The sequence below is a fragment of the Sciurus carolinensis genome, chromosome 19 (assembly GCF_902686445.1).
Source record: "Sciurus carolinensis chromosome 19, mSciCar1.2, whole genome shotgun sequence".
Classification (NCBI taxonomy): Eukaryota; Metazoa; Chordata; class Mammalia; order Rodentia; family Sciuridae; genus Sciurus; species Sciurus carolinensis.
Genome location: NC_062231.1, coordinates 30,440,276 through 30,457,467, shown reverse-complemented (window position 1 = coordinate 30,457,467; position 17,192 = coordinate 30,440,276). Strand labels below are relative to the sequence as shown.

Below are 17,192 nucleotides of genomic sequence, written 5' to 3'. Positions count from 1 at the left end.
ACACCTGGTCCCTGGAATAGTCCACTGACCCCCTGGCTGGAGCAAACATGCCCAGACCTGTGGCTCTGCACATGGCCTCCCTGAGCACCTGTCCCATGTCCCTCCTGCTGCACAAACACCCAGGCTGCCCCTGGACACACAAACCCAGCAGCCCCCAAATGAGATCAGCCTCCCTCCTCCCTGTGCCCATGGGCCCTTGGCCAGTGCCCTCAGCAAGCAACTGGCTCCCCACTGTGTCTGTTCCCAGGGCCCAGTGAGCAGCACCCCAGTGTACACCAAGCAGCTGAGCCAAGCAGGAGTTGAAGCCTTTCAAGGCGTTAGCAATGAAAAAGAAAAGAAAATGGATTTCCTCTCCTCAGTTAATCACTAATACACAGCTGACAAAGGAGAGACCCCTGCATCCTGGGGGGCACTGTCCTCCGAGGAACTCCTTAGGCTGGTGTGTCTACGGGAACCTGAGACTGCGTTGCTGAGGCCCTGACGGACAGCTGGCTGGCTCTCAGGAGAGGCGGGACAGGGTGTCCAGGATGGCTTCGGGCTGGGCTGCCTTCGCAGGGCTCCCTGCTGTTCATCCCAGCTCTGGAACCACAGGGTCAGCAGGCTTTGTCCACCCCAGGTTCATTCCACCTCCTGCTGCATCCGGGGGGCTCTTTAGAGGGTCTGTCCTGGAGAACCAGCCCTTCCTGACCCCACGCTTCCGGGGCCACTAACACAAATGCCCAGCACTCCCTGGGCTGCAGGCCACCCAGCAATGATCCAGAAGGTCAGAGCCCCTGCCGTGGTGAAGCACTGGCCCTAGCCACAGAGCCACCCACCGGCAGGTGCTGCCCAGATGGGCAGGCGATACAAGGAAGGCTGAGGGTCCTGGCACCTGCAGCCATGGGCCCTGCGTGAAGGGGCCACATGGCAGAGGTGCGCTCCTCGACTACAGCCCTGCACCAGGAGCCCTGAGCGTCCAGCGGGTGGCTGAAGCCGGGCAGCCTCATTCCAAGACAGCAACCACCAGAAGCACACTTCGGAACCCCCAGCGCCTCCCTCCAGCGGGCGCGTCCCTGGCACCCTCGCCAGAATCACAGCGGCAATGAGGTCCTCGGACCTTGCCCACCCTCACTCCCCAGGTCCAGGCCCAGGCGATCGCGGGCCCTTCTGCCATCTTGGATCTGGGGCATTCTAGGGAGTCCACTCCTATTTTCAGTAAGCGCCACCTTCCTTCATTCAATACATCTGCACTTAAGGTCTCCTTTCGCTTTATCCTTCCGCCACTTGGATCCTATGCGCTGCGCGTGTGTCCAAGGCGGCACTGCGCAAGCGGACGGAGGGCAGAGGCCAGCCTCGCCTCGCGGTTACACCTCCTGGATTCATGGCCTCCCCCACCGCGGGGAGAGCCTTCTGAACGAACAGGAGACAGGTGCGGCCTCCGTGCTGCTGTGGTCCGCGAACCACAGGCTGCAGCAGCCCCGGGCTCTGCGTCCAGAGAGGATCCAACGCGCAGGCGCAGGAGGATGCGTGCGCACTCAGGCACCACCCGGCTCGCGGGAGGAGCGCGAACTCGGCTAGACTCTGCTGTGCTGGGGGCAGAGCGAGTGCGCCTGGGAGCCGAGGGACAACCGCACCCTGCAGCCACAGGCGCCAGGCAGAGCAGCCACTCGCGACCTAGTTATTAGGGAGGCCTCTGAGTGACAGGAAGGGGAGGGTCCCCCAAGCGCTTCTGACTTGGCTGGGACAGAGAAGCGTGCACCTAACGCAGGGTCAGGTGCCATGGCTGGAGGGAGGCAGGGCGTGGGGGAAGGCTGGCGGCGGACTCCGCCCCTCGTCGCCCTGGGGCAGCTGCTGTCTTTGTGGCCCAAAGACGTCCTACTGTGACTGCTTTATCAGTGCACACTAGGTCACTCCTACTTTAACGCATGCGTCCTGTCACAGCAGGTTTTAAGCTGGTCCTACTGAACCGCCCATGTGACACCAATATTCAGCCCAAGTGTTGGTGAGCTTCAGAAGGCCAGCAAGTTTTGAGGAAGCGTGTACTATTAATAATGACCACATCTGATGGGCACCTTTAGGTGCTGGGATGAGCCCTGTGGGGTGAGCTCTCCACCACTGAGCTACACCCCTCCCGGGAACTGGCTTTATGGAGGACTGTGACAAGCACCCTCTCACACCAAGCTAGATCCCACCACCTCAGGCAGCAGCCACCATCCCTGTCACAGAGGAAGCTGAGGTCAGGCGGATGTGCCCCGTGCCAGGTGGCGGGGCCAGCAGAGGTGGCCTGTACCCTCGGGCAGCACACTGTGCACACCCACAGGTTCACAGGGGCACACGGCTGGGCGCTCTCCTTCTGGACTTCGGACACACCTCTCCTCCTGGCAATCACACATCAGAGGCAGGGAAGGAGCGCCCAGTGCACCCCGAGCCCGTGGGGCACCCTGCCTTCCCGGGCTCACCTACCTGGTTCCTCAGAGGCCCCACGAAGCCCAGGTTCTCTGCCATCCGCTGGGCTTGGCTGTCCTTTATCCCTTCAAAAATGTCGATTTGCTCCTAGTCAAAATAAATCCAATGAACAAATTCAGACAGTCAAGCGAGAAGATTTACAACCCCAAAAAGAAAGCGCTTAGTATTTATTTGCAAATGAGTAATTAAAGAGTGGAGCCTCTCCCCAGCTCTGGGCTGCGCTGCCTATGGGGTGTGTTTTAATTAGCAGGCCGGCTACGAACAGCCCTTCCAAAAACTATATCATTCTTCCAGGCGGCCTGCTGACAGCGCCGTCCGATGCCAGTTTTCGCTTCTAATTACTACACAGATGGCACTGATGAATATTGAGTCAGTTAATTTTTATGACACCCTTTGGAAGGCGTCCAAGCAGGGCTTTCCTGCCTCACGCTGCGGTTAGGTCAGAGGTGTCCTTCGAAGGCTGGCGTTATCTTTGGTTTAAGCACCGTACTTATGGTGAAAACTTTCAATGACACCTCGCCCTACAAAGTGCCATTCCCTCGGAACCGAGCACTGCGGGCACGCTCTACTTCACCTCTTCTTCAGAAGCGGGACTGGTTCAGATCAGGCTGACCTCGAGACTACTGGTTAGCCTATGGGTAAAGTCCCCAGCCTACAGGCGCAACATGAGCAAGAATATTTTAACAACCGCCACCAAAGTGTGAGTACACAGCCCAAGAGGTTCAGGAAACAAGAGTCTCCTTTCCAAAGGGAAAAATCATTTTCTAAAAGAAATAATGACTATTCTGCTACAGATTTTCAATGTGGTCCTAACACTGAGCACAACATTAAAAGTGGGTTTGAAGTTCTACATTTTCTGAGGTAGGCTGAGGTAGGCTGAGGCAGTTCCCAACCCTCACCCCTCGCAATGCTCACACCCTCGTGGGGTAGAAATTACTCCATTTTATTTCACTGATTTAAAAAGTGAGGCTAGGGGGCTGAGGCTGGAGCTCAGTGGTGGAGCACTTGTCTTGCATGTGGTTGGATCCTCGGCACCACATAAAAATAAATAAGCAAAATAAAGGTATTGTGTCCATCTACAATTAAAAATGTATTAAAAAAAAAAAAAAGCGAGGCTTAGAGCCAGTGAGAAACTTGCTCACTCTTAAGATTTGGCTGCAGATCTCTGTGATTGAAGTTAATCTCCAGACCAATAAAAGGGAGGAGATTTCAAGCACTGAAAGAAAAAGACAGAACTGGAGCTTGGAAGGATCTGGTGACTTAGGCAGTCCAGGTCACCCGGTGTCCCAGGAGAGGACCTACGCATGGCAGTGCCACCAGGCAGAGCCACGTCAGGCGGGGGAACGCCCGCTCTTCACAGCTAGAGCTGGGGCAGGAGGGGGAGGCGGGGAGTAGACGGTCAGGAAAAGCCAGGGAAAGCCCTGGAAAAGGGAGCTTTGAGTCCACCATCCAGGAAGACAGGACTCGACAAGTGCACACCTGAACCCCAGGACTGGATTCACTGCCCCACATAAGTGTTTATCAGCTTCTACCCTAAAGGTCCGTCAGCACCGAGTGGCCAGGCGATCAAGCATACCTTAAAAATCAGCTCTGGATTGGAAGCTGCCACCTCTTCGATGTCAACGCCCCCCTGGGGGCTGCCCACCAGCACGGGGCCGTTGCAGGACCGGTCCATCAGAATCGCCAGGTAGGTTTCCCTCGAAATGTCCAGGGCTTCAGCGACCATCACCTGCCACACGGGTGGGAAAGTCAGATTCACGCAGCATCGTGCAGACTCCCGCCTGGACAGACCACTGCCCGGATCACAAGGGCCGCTCTTGGGCACATGAAGGCCTGCTCTCTGCGCTCCCTGCCACCCACTCCTTGCTGATCCACCACCTGGTTCAGCAGGGGTGGGGTCTGCCTCAAGGAACGCCCAGTCCAATCTCCCCTTCCTCTTCCTTGAGAAACCACCACCGAGACCAACTCCAGGCAGCAGCGTTCCTCAGATTTGACTGTTAGCAGCGTGTGCACCGCCACTCGGGCGCTCGGGCTTCCCTGGTGAACGCCAGGTTCGACCACCACGGAAGGGTCTTTCCCCACGCAGCTGCTGCTCCCCACTGTGCCCCGCTGGCCCTTGGATCTCTGCACTTTATTACATCTATACTTCCTTTCAGTTCATACTTCCTTGCTCAAAAGTGAGAGAGTGGCAGCAGACCCCCGCAGCACGACCCCAGCACACCCACATGCCACCACGGGCACTGGTCACAAGTTCTGCGCGGACCTCTGTGGCCATCAGCAGCGTCCTCTGCAAGGTGTGGCCACTTGCCAGGTCACTACCCGGCAGGAGGCAGACGGGAGGGAAGGATTTCATTCTCCACTGGTGCTTCGGCCAGTTTTTCTTAAGTGCCCTGAACAACTCCAACAGGTGCACACAGCTCGACCCCACAACTCAGCCTCCCACTCATGGAGGCCAGCCACACACTGGAATGCCCTTCTCCCTTCTGAGTCTCACGAACAGCTGGGGCGTCTCGCTGAGGTCCCTGCTGCTGTGATTCAGAGCACCGAGGCGCTAACGCTGATCTAAGCAGGTTCCCACTGACAGCATTTACACGGACTTCAGTCTTTCTGAAAGGCTACTTTAGCCATGATTTTGGTAGATCTTCCTTTGCCCGTGTGTCTCAGTATCCCTGCACACGTAAATTGGTGAGGCCTCAGACTCTGAACATTTAAGATCACGGCAAGAGCCGTCTCGCAGCCCTGGAAACACTAGCCCAGGGTGAAGGATGTCTCCCATGACTTTTCCTTCAAACAAAAAAACACGTTCCCATAAGCAAACGACAGTGTATTTGGAGATGACAGAAACATTCGCATGGCTTTTCCTGAAAGGATTTCAGCAACAGGTTCATTTAAAAAGTAATGGCTCTGATGGCATTAGGGTTAGCTACTCGGATGCCACAAACATAGTTGCAGGTCATATGAAAAGGGATAAACAGACAGTGACCTGAAAAGCTCTCATCTCATGATGCTCCTTCTTTCCAAACTTTTCCTGAATTTCCAAAAGTTTAAAACAAAACATGGGGCCGGGTGCGGCTGGGCGGTGGAGCACAGGCTCGGTACGTCCGAGGACCCAGCGTCCACACCTAGCCCTGGCAAAGGAAAACCCTCCCTGGCACACAGCCACAGGGTCCTCAGAGCAGCATGTGGGCACAGGCCAGGTGTTCTTTGACAAATGCCAGTCAACGCCAGTCAGCCCTGCCCCAGCGCCCGGTTCTCCTGCGGGCACTGGACGCAGATCCCTCGGAAGCTCTGCCTGAGGAGAGGCGGGTGGTGGAGAGCAGGGCATTTTGCTCTGCTTTTTCCTTGTCAAGTGTGGCAGCGACCTGCAGTCCATGGGATAACGTGAGGCTCACCTCTGAGCATCAACATCAACACAAACATTTTAAGGAACTGAGGCAATTACTTCTCCTAAAAATTCCTGTAGGAGAGAGAGCCACTTTAAGAAATTTGGTGGGCACAAAATGCAAAAGGAGAGGGTGGCTTCGGGGCCTTCAGGTGTGCCAGCGCACCTGCTGATCGCCAGCACTGCCAGTGCAGCGCGCCAGACTCGGGGAGGTCGCCATTCTCGGCAGCAACACGCACTGCTGTTCCTCGCGTAAGTGTCATTCAGAGTCCTCTAATTCATCTTCTGCACTCCATCAAATGTCTACTTGTAAAGACCAGCTGTGACTCACACAGCTTCTTGCTTTTAAGAAAGAGCTTTAAGAAAGTGTCGCCAGGAAAACGATGCTTTTAGCAAGAGATAATTAAAAGATTTCACACAAAGACCTGTATTTGATGCTAAGATTCCATCCCTAGGACACAGAATGTCAGAGAACTTTAGGGATTATTTAGGGAGAGCTGAAGCCCTCGCAAACTCTCCTCCCAGGAGAAGCTCAGGAAGAGTGTCCCCTGTGAGTTACATGAACAAGGTCACGGGTGCTCCTTCTCTGGAGTCCCGTATGACAAGCTCAGGAAGAGTGTCCCCTGTGAGTTACATGAACAAGGTCACGGGTGCTCCTTCTCTGGAGTCCCCATATGACAAGCTCAGGAAGAGTGTCCCCTGTGAGTTACATGAACAAGGTCACGGGTGCTCCTTCTCTGGAGTCCCCATATGACAAGCTCAGGAAGAGTGTCCCCTGTGAGTTACATGAACAAGGTCACGGGTGCTCCTTCTCTGGAGTCCCGTATGACAAGCTCAGGAAGAGTGTCCCCTGTGAGTTACATGAACAAGGTCACGGGTGCTCCTTCTCTGGAGTCCCGTATGACAAGCTCAGGAAGAGTGTCCCCTGTGAGTTACATGAACAAGGTCACGGGTGCTCCTTCTCTGGAGTCCCCATATGACAAGCTCAGGAAGAGTGTCCCCTGTGAGTTACATGAACAAGGTCACGGGTGCTCCTTCTCTGGAGTCCCGTATGACAAGCTCAGGAAGAGTGTCCCCTGTGAGTTACATGAACAAGGTCACGGGTGCTCCTTCTCTGGAGTCCCCCAGGAGGAGCTCAGGAAGAGTGTCCCCTGTGAGTTACATGAACAAGGTCACGGGTGCTCCTTCTCTGGAGTCCCGTATGACAAGCTCAGGAAGAGTGTCCCCTGTGAGTTACATGAACAAGGTCACGGGTGCTCCATCTCTGGAGTCCCCATATGACAAGCTCAGGAAGAGTGTCCCCTGTGAGTTACATGAACAAGGTCACGGGTGCTCCTTCTCTGGAGTCCCGTATGACAAGCTCAGGAAGAGTGTCCCCTGTGAGTTACATGAACAAGGTCACGGGTGCTCCTTCTCTGGAGTCCCGTATGACAAGCTCAGGAAGCGTGTCCCCTGTGAGTTACATGAACAAGGTCACGGGTGCTCCTTCTCTGGAGTCCCCATATGACAAGCTCAGGAAGATTGTCCCCTGTGAGTTACATGAACAAGGTCACGGGTGCTCCTTCTCTGGAGTCCCGTATGACAAGCTCAGGAAGAGTGTCCCCTGTGAGTTACATGAACAAGGTCACGGGTGCTCCATCTCTGGAGTCCCCATATGACAAGCTCAGGAAGAGTGTCCCCTGTGAGTTACATGAACAAGGTCACGGGTGCTCCTTCTCTGGAGTCCCGTATGACAAGCTCAGGAAGAGTGTCCCCTGTGAGTTACATGAACAAGGTCACGGGTGCTCCTTCTCTGGAGTCCCGTATGACAAGCTCAGGAAGAGTGTCCCCTGTGAGTTACATGAACAAGGTCACGGGTGCTCCTTCTCTGGAGTCCCGTATGACAAGCTCAGGAAGAGTGTCCCCTGTGAGTTACATGAACAAGGTCACGGGTGCTCCTTCTCTGGAGTCCCCCAGGAGGAGCTCAGGAAGAGTGTCCCCTGTGAGTTACATGAACAAGGTCACGGGTGCTCCTTCTCTGGAGTCCCGTATGACAAGCTCAGGAAGAGTGTCCCCTGTGAGTTACATGAACAAGGTCACGGGTGCTCCTTCTCTGGAGTCCCCCAGGAGGAGCTCAGGAAGAGTGTCCCCTGTGAGTTACATGAACAAGGTCACGGGTGCTCCTTCTCTGGAGTCCCGTATGACAAGCTCAGGAAGAGTGTCCCCTGTGAGTTACATGAACAAGGTCACGGGTGCTCCATCTCTGGAGTCCCCATATGACAAGCTCAGGAAGAGTGTCCCCTGTGAGTTACATGAACAAGGTCACGGGTGCTCCTTCTCTGGAGTCCCCATATGACAAGCTCAGGAAGAGTGTCCCCTGTGAGTTACATGAACAAGGTCACGGGTGCTCCTTCTCTGGAGTCCCATATGACAAGCTCAGGAAGAGTGTCCCCTGTGAGTTACATGAACAAGGTCACGGGTGCTCCTTCTCTGGAGTCCCGTATGACAAGCTCAGGAAGAGTGTCCCCTGTGAGTTACATGAACAAGGTCACGGGTGCTCCATCTCTGGAGTCCCCATATGACAAGCTCAGGAAGAGTGTCCCCTGTGAGTTACATGAACAAGGTCACGGGTGCTCCATCTCTGGAGTCCCCCAGGAGGAGCTCAGGAAGAGTGTCCCCTGTGAGTTACATGAACAAGGTCACGGGTGCTCCTTCTCTGGAGTCCCGTATGACAAGCTCAGGAAGAGTGTCCCCTGTGAGTTACATGAACAAGGTCACGGGTGCTCCTTCTCTGGAGTCCCCATATGACAAGCTCAGGAAGAGTGTCCCCTGTGAGTTACATGAACAAGGTCACGGGTGCTCCTTCTCTGGAGTCCCCATATGACAAGCTCAGGAAGAGTGTCCCCTGTGAGTTACATGAACAAGGTCACGGGTGCTCCTTCTCTGGAGTCCCGTATGACAAGCTCAGGAAGAGTGTCCCCTGTGAGTTACATGAACAAGGTCACGGGTGCTCCTTCTCTGGAGTCCCCATATGACAAGCTCAGGAAGAGTGTCCCCTGTGAGTTACATGAACAAGGTCACGGGTGCTCCATCTCTGGAGTCCCCATATGACAAGCTCAGGAAGAGTGTCCCCTGTGAGTTACATGAACAAGGTCACGGGTGCTCCATCTCTGGAGTCCCCATATGACAAGCTCAGGAAGAGTGTCCCCTGTGAGTTACATGAACAAGGTCACGGGTGCTCCTTCTCTGGAGTCCCGTATGACAAGCTCAGGAAGAGTGTCCCCTGTGAGTTACATGAACAAGGTCACGGGTGCTCCTTCTCTGGAGTCCCGTATGACAAGCTCAGGAAGAGTGTCCCCTGTGAGTTACATGAACAAGGTCACGGGTGCTCCATCTCTGGAGTCCCGTATGACAAGCTCAGGAAGAGTGTCCCCTGTGAGTTACATGAACAAGGTCACGGGTGCTCCTTCTCTGGAGTCCCCCAGGAGGAGCTCAGGAAGAGTGTCCCCTGTGAGTTACATGAACAAGGTCACGGGTGCTCCTTCTCTGGAGTCCCGTATGACAAGCTCAGGAAGAGTGTCCCCTGTGAGTTACATGAACAAGGTCACGGGTGCTCCTTCTCTGGAGTCCCGTATGACAAGCTCAGGAAGAGTGTCCCCTGTGAGTTACATGAACAAGGTCACGGGTGCTCCTTCTCTGGAGTCCCCCAGGAGGAGCTCAGGAAGAGTGTCCCCTGTGAGTTACATGAACAAGGTCACGGGTGCTCCTTCTCTGGATTCCCCAGGAGGAGCTCAGGAAGATTGTCTGCTGTGAGTTACATGAAGAAGGTCGCGGGTACTCCGTCTCTTTTGTCCCCATATTAGAAGGTTCTCTTTGCTCTGCTTGACCATGGAATCCGTGTTTTTCCTTTGTTTTTAATACTGTGCTACTCCTGTGTGGACACTCTGTGCAACAGGACCATAAAGAAGCAAGATGATAAGGAGACTGGTTTTGACTTTTCCTGCAGAGTAGTTTCAGCACTGTGGCGGCTGAGGAACTGCAGGAGGAACAGCCCTCTTCCTGCCTTCTCCAGTGAGACAGGCCCTTAGAGATCATTTCTGAACACTACTGAAAGAAAGATCAGCTCTGCCTGAAAACGCCAGGGCTGCAGCCAAGGCCAGCACCAGGCCAGCACACCCAGGATGCCCAGCAGGCACCTCAGAGCCACACAGCCCAATCTGCAGGTTCCCATCACAGGAAATCCTCCCAGCAGCACAGCAAATACCAGTTAAGTCCAGCCCCTGAGGCCAGCTCGGTTCCTAGATTCTCACCGTTTGTTGATGGGTCAGGAAGAGGTGGTGGACACAGAGCATCCAGGAAACCCAAAGGCTGGATCAGCCTGGGACCTGGCCCTCTACAGAGTCTCTCTGCTGACCGTGAAAAGACAGACCTGGGCATGAAGGTGCCCATAGCCTGCACTCACCTCAGAGCACACAGAACTCACACGAGGGACCCTCCAAACCAACCACCACCCTGGGTCCCTGGAACCTGCACCACACCAGGAGTAGGCAGACTCACAACAGCCATGGAGACAGGTTCTGGGGTCCCAGAGTCGTGGTAGGTCGCAGCCCTAAAGTGTGATAACGATTCACACAAGGAAAGGACCCAAATAGTATTTGGAAATTGTGTCTCGGGGGGGTGGGGGGGGGACTCGGACTTTCTTTTGTATTTTTGTACTATTGGAATTTTTCACATTGTTAATGACTTTTCCAGTCAGGGTGAAAAAAGAAAAAAAAAACAAACTTGTTAAACATAAATCACTCTGGTAGTTTACCAGCAAGAATGCGCTTATCGCTAGCATTTCAGGAACTTATCTACACACTAATTCTGTGCAGAACTCCAACTCTGTAGGGTGTGAATCTGCTCTGTGCACTTTTACGTGCTTTTAAAAGTATCACAAACATGCATCTAAAATCTCTTGTGCCCACATAAAACAATGAGTTCCTACAAATAAAAATACAAATTATATGCTCTGCAAAGTTTGAGTGAGTCCAAGGAAAATGCTCATGACCAGATTTAAAGGGACAGGAAGGGAGCTCTGAACTGAAGAGCCAGCCAACATGAGGCACTCAGCACCCCAGGGCAGCGCGGCGGGAGATGACCACCGCCGGCTGGCTCCGGCCCCTCGGCATGGAGAAAGGCGTAGGGTCGGCGTGACTGAGCTGGCCCGTGGTCACCACAGTGTCCCCAGCTCAGCGTCTCTGTGCTGGGACAGACTCCCCTTGACACACTAAGAACTGCCTGGTGACTTTTCTCAGTTGTGTCAAAGTTCCCAAAAATCTCTGAGAAGTGAACACGGAGCACACCACAGCAGCGTCCCCAGTGCAGCATGATGATGGACGAACGGCCTCGACGCAGGACCACAGAAGGGACGCTGCCTCCCCTCAAAGCAAGCCCTCGTCTGCAGTGAGGATGGGGCTGGGAAAGGCCACCGGGCACTTCTGGGTCACCTCCTGGACAGCTGTGCTGAGCCAGCCCAGGTCCTGCCCACACGCTCGGGATCAGGTGCCATGGGTCAGGTGGCTGGTTCCCGGCCCTGCCTGAGGGAGATGGCCAGGAGAGGACACCAGGTGGACTCCTGGGCTCTGGCCACCCTTCCTGGGCTCTGCCTTCGGAGTGTGTGTTTGTGCAGGCACTCGATGCCCGGCTGCCCCAGCTGATGTCACGATATGACATACCCCAGCAAGAGGGATGCTGGAAATGGCAGGGACCTCGAGGGGACCCCTAGGGAAGAAGGGGGCAGGTCCTCAGGATACCCAGGCTGAGCGTGGGGCTCCACGGGAACAGGGAGCATGAAGAGCCAGCACACGGCATCCCCTCTGCAGCCCTTCCAGCACTGAGCCAATCACTGTCCTGCCTGGGAAAACCGTGCTCAGACTGACCACCCACTGCTGCTACTGGCCAGTGGTAAAGAACAAGACCAGGTCAGAGGAGCCTCGTCCCTCCTCCAAGACACGGCACTCGCCAGATCACCCAGCGCCAGAACACACTGGGGCAGCTGCCAGAGAGCAGGGCGTCCTCAGATCCGTCAGCCGAGGTGCGGCTTCGCGCGCTTCCTTCTGACAGATGCATCGATGGACCTCATTACCTTGTTAACTTTCACGCCTTCTTTAGAAGTTTGCTTTGTTGCGAGATTGTACCCGATCATCTGCTTGGCCAGCTGTTCCACAACTTTAGGGCTACGAAGGAGACAAAAGGGAAGAAGAGAAAATCAGTGACTGCTGACCATCACTGTACACCAGAGTCCATTCACCCTCACGTCCACTCTGCACAGGGTCAACTGTGCTTCCCATGGAGTCCACAGTCACCTCCACTCACAGAATCTATAGTCACCTCCTCTCACAGAATCCAGTCACCTCCACTCACAGAATCTACAGTCACCTCCACCCCCAGAATCCAGTCACCTCCACTCACAGAATCCACTCATCTCCACTCACAGAATCCATGTTCACCTCTATTCACAGAATCCAGTCACCTCCACTTCACAGACTCCACATTCACCTCCTCTCACAGAATCCGCAATTACCTCCACCCACAGAATCCACAGTTACCTCCACTCACAGAATCCACAGTTACCTCCACTCACAGAATCCAGTCACCTCCACCCACAGAATCCACAGTTACCTCCACTCACAGAATCCAGTCACCTCCACCCACAGAATCCACAGTTACCTCCACTCACAGAATCCAGTCACCTCCACCCTCAGAATCCACAGTTACCTCCACTCACAGAATCCAGTCACCTCCACCCACAGAATCCACAGTTACCTCCACTCACAGAATCCAGTCACCTCCACCCACAGAATCTAGTCACCTCCACCCACAGAATCCACAGTCACCTCCACTCACAGAATCTATAGTCACCTCCTCTCACAGAATCCAGTCACCTCCACCCCCAGAATCCAGTCACCTCCACTCACAGAATCTACAGTCACCTCCACCCCCAGAATCCAGTCACCTCCACTCACAGAATCTACAGTCACCTCCACCCCCAGAATCCAGTCACCTCTACTCACGGAATCCACTCATCTCCACTCACAGAATCCATGTTCACCTCTATTCACAGAATCCAGTCACCTCCACTTCACAGACTCCACATTCACCTCCACTCCACAGATTCCACATTCACCTCCTCTCACAGAATCCACAATTACCTCCACCCACAGAATCCACAGTTACCTCCACTCACAGAATCCAGTCACCTCCACCCACAGAATCCACAGTTACCTCCACTCACAGAATCCAGTCACCTCCACCCACAGAATCCACAGTTACCTTCACTCACAGAATCCAGTCACCTCCACTCACAGAATCCACAGTTACCTCCACTCACAGAATCCAGTCACCTCCACCCACAGAATCCACAGTTACCTCCACTCACAGAATCCAGTCACCTCCACCCACAGAATCCACAGTTACCTTCACTCACAGAATCTAGTCACCTCCACTCACAGAATCCACAGTTACCTCCACTCACAGAATCCAGTCACCTCCACCCACAGAATCCACAGTTACCTCCACTCACAGAATCCAGTCACCTCCACCCACAGAATCCACAGTTACCTTCACTCACAGAATCTAGTCACCTCCACTCACAGAATCCACAGTTACCACCACTCACAGAATCCAGTCACCTCCACCCACAGAATCCACAGTTACCTCCACTCACAGAATCCAGTCACCTCCACCCACAGAATCCACAGTTACCTCCACTCACAGAATCCAGTCACCTCCACCCACAGAATCTAGTCACCTCCACCCACAGAATCCACAGTCACCTCCACTCACAGAATCTATAGTCACCTCCTCTCACAGAATCCAGTCACCTCCACTCACAGAATCTACAGTCACCTCCACCCCCAGAATCCAGTCACCTCCACTCACAGAATCTACAGTCACCTCCACCCCCAGAATCCAGTCACCTCCACTCACAGAATCTACAGTCACCTCCACCCCCAGAATCCAGTCACCTCCACTCACAGAATCTACAGTCACCTCCACCCCCAGAATCCAGTCACCTCTACTCACGGAATCCACTCATCTCCACTCACAGAATCCATGTTCACCTCTATTCACAGAATCCAGTCACCTCCACTTCACAGACTCCACATTCACCTCCACTCCACAGATTCCACATTCACCTCCTCTCACAGAATCCACAATTACCTCCACCCACAGAATCCACAGTTACCTCCACTCACAGAATCCAGTCACCTCCACCCACAGAATCCACAGTTACCTTCACTCACAGAATCTAGTCACCTCCACTCACAGAATCCACAGTTACCTCCACTCACAGAATCCAGTCACCTCCACCCACAGAATCCACAGTTACCTCCACTCACAGAATCCAGTCACCTCCACCCACAGAATCCACAGTTACCTCCACTCACAGAATCCAGTCACCTCCACCCATACGCCACCTGCTTAGCATTGCACTGGGGGCTCACAGAAAGCACAGCCTAACTGTGCAAGTCAATGAAGCAGAAGAGGCGTTCTGGCCTCTGCTCCCTCCCCCAGGTAAGTACAGTCATAGCAAAGCCACAATCTGAGATGCAGGAGCGATTTCAGAGATTTGCCAAGGACCTCGGTGGTGGGCGATTGGGGAATATTAAAGAGAGGAATAAGGAAGAGGACCCTGATCAAAGTATATGACGACTATGGTCTTCCCACGACAGGGACAGGGTGCACCACAGGGCAGGGAGGAAGCGTCCAGCGCAGGTGCTGCGGGAGACAGACTGGCCGAGGAGCAGCAGGGAGCAGCCGGAGAGGAGGAGGACACTAGTTCACACCAGCGGGCCCAGAACAAAACAAAACTCGAGAGCCACGGCTTCTCACCATACTTATAGGTTTCTTGACATCATCTTAGACCCATCTTATCATTGGGGCTTTTCCTCTCTTTTTAAAAAAAGTCCTGCCTCCGTGGCTGAAGGCCCGCGCAGGGCCTCTAACATGACGCATGCTCACGGAACAGGAGAAACGGCTCTGCCACAGGCATCTGTCACTCTCAAGAGGGAGCGGGCAGTTATCGAGAATCCAAAAGGCAGGCACCGTGTTAAGCAGGCTTCCTGGAGACAGACTGAGAGGGGGAAGAGAACTGACCCCTCCCCAAGCACTGTTTCCTACCAGGACGTAGCCAGGCCTGGTTCCGCCATCACACTGGCAGAGGACGTTAAGAAGCCAGGCTCAGGGGAGAGCGGGCAGCACTAAGGGCAGGGGGCAGCTGATGCAGCTGGCACGGGAGCCAGTGTGGGCTCCTGAGCAGGGGCAGCATGAGGACTGGCAGTTCACCTGCACGGGGCATCACTTCCAGGACGCAGGAACAACCAGCGTCCAAGGGAAGCGTGACTCCCACCAGTTAGGGAAGAAGATCCTTTCCGGGTTTTTCTGCAATGCTAAGCAGGCAGCACGTGGGTAGGACAACCATGCATTTTATGAGAGGAGGTGGCCGGGTTCTCTGGAGAGGAGGTGGCCGGGTTCTGTGGAGAGGAGGTGGCCGGGTTCTGTGGAGTGGAGGTGACTGGAGTCTGTGGAGTGGAGGTGGCCGGGTTCTGTGGAGTGGAGGTGACTGGAGTCTGTGGAGTGGAGGTGACTGGAGTCTGTGGAGTGAGGTGGCCGGGTTCTGTGGAGTGGAGGTGACTGGAGTCTGTGGAGTGGAGGTGGCCGGGTTCTGTGGAGAGGAGGTGGCCAGGTTCTGTGAAGAGGAGGTGGCCGGGTTCTGTGGAGTGGAGGTGGCCGGGTTCTGTGGAGAGGAGGTGGCCGGGTTCTGTGGAGAGGAGGTGGCCGGGTTCTGTGGAGAGGAGGTGGCCGGGTTCTGTGGAGAGGAGGTGGCCGGGCTCTCTGGAGAGGAGGTGGCCGGGTTCTCTGGAGAGGAGGTGGCCGGGTTCTCTGGAGTGAGGTGGCCGGGTTCTGTGGAGAGGAGGTGGCCGGGTTCTGTGGAGTGGAGGTGGCCGGGTTCTGTGGAGAGGAGGTGGCCGGGTTCTGTGGAGTGGAGGTGGCCGGGTTCTGTGGAGAGGAGGTGGCCGGGTTCTGTGGAGTGGAGGTGGCCGGGTTCTGTGGAGAGGAGGTGGCCGGGTTCTGTGGAGAGGAGGTGGCCAGGTTCTGTGGAGAGGAGGTGGCCGGGTTCTCTGGAGTGGAGGTGGCTGGATTCTGTGGAGAGGAGGTGGCCGGGTTCTGTGGAGAGGAGGTGGCCGGGCTCTCTGGAGAGGAGGTGGCCGGGTTCTCTGGAGAGGAGGTGGCCGGGTTCTCTGGAGTGAGGTGGCCGGGTTCTGTGGAGAGGAGGTGGCCGGGTTCTGTGGAGTGGAGGTGACTGGAGTCTGTGGAGTGGAGGTGGCCGGGTTCTGTGGAGTGGAGGTGACTGGAGTCTGTGGAGTGGAGGTGGCCGGGTTCTGTGGAGAGGAGGTGGCCGGGTTCTGTGGAGTGGAGGTGACTGGAGTCTGTGGAGTGGAGGTGGCCGGGTTCTGTGGAGAGGAGGTGGCCGGGTTCTCTGGAGTGGAGGTGGCCGGGTTCTGTGGAGTGGAGGTGACTGGAGTCTGTGGAGTGAGGTGGCCGGGTTCTGTGGAGTGGAGGTGACTGGAGTCTGTGGAGTGGAGGTGGCCGGGTTCTGTGGAGAGGAGGTGGCCAGGTTCTGTGAAGAGGAGGTGGCCGGGTTCTGTGGAGTGGAGGTGGCCGGGTTCTGTGGAGAGGAGGTGGCCGGGTTCTCTGGAGTGGAGGTGGCTGGATTCTGTGGAGAGGAGGTGGCCGGGTTCTGTGGAGAGGAGGTGGCCGGGTTCTGTGGAGTGGAGGTGGCCGGGTTCTGTGGAGAGGAGGTGGCCGGGTTCTCTGGAGAGGAGGTGGCCGGGTTCTGTGGAGAGGAGGTGGCCGGGTTCTGTGGAGTGAGGTGGCCGGGTTCTGTGGAGAGGAGGTGGCCGGGTTCTGTGGAGAGGAGGTGGCCGGGCTCTCTGGAGTGAGGTGGCCGGGTTCTCTGGAGTGAGGTGGCCGGGTTCTCTGGAGTGAGGTGGCCGGGTTCTCTGGAGTGAGGTGGCCGGGTTCTCTGGAGTGAGGTGGCCGGGTTCTCTGGAGAGGAGGTGGCCGGGTTCTGTGGAGAGGAGGTGGCCGGGTTCTCTGGAGTGAGGTGGCCGGGTTCTCTGGAGTGAGGTGGCCGGGTTCTGTGAGAGGAGGTGGCCGGGTTCTCTGGAGTGAGGTGGCCGGGTTCTCTGGAGTCTGGAGTACTGGCAGAGCCCTCAGGTCATTTGCTTCCTCCCTGAGACCACAGGCTCCCTCCTGTACCCAGCCCCCCTTCCCAGTGACTTTCAGACAAGCTGCATCTTCCCTGAGGACTTGGCAAGGACAGGAACCGGAACTCCAC

The 17,192-nt window shown here is 55.5% G+C and overlaps 1 protein-coding gene across 2 annotated transcripts in view; it reads right to left on the bottom strand.

Annotated features, from left to right (window-relative positions):
* Suclg2 (succinate-CoA ligase GDP-forming subunit beta) overlaps positions 1–17,192 on the bottom strand; it is a 204,990-nt gene that overhangs the window by 79,807 nt on the left and 107,991 nt on the right. For both annotated transcript variants that reach the window (XM_047535047.1, XM_047535048.1), the window contains exons 4-6: positions 11,934–12,024; positions 4,022–4,174; positions 2,443–2,532 (exon numbers count right to left, since the gene is read on the bottom strand). In XM_047535047.1, the coding sequence (XP_047391003.1) occupies positions 2,443–2,532; positions 4,022–4,174; positions 11,934–12,024 (334 nt within the window). The remainder of the gene's footprint in view (positions 1–2,442; positions 2,533–4,021; positions 4,175–11,933; positions 12,025–17,192) is intronic.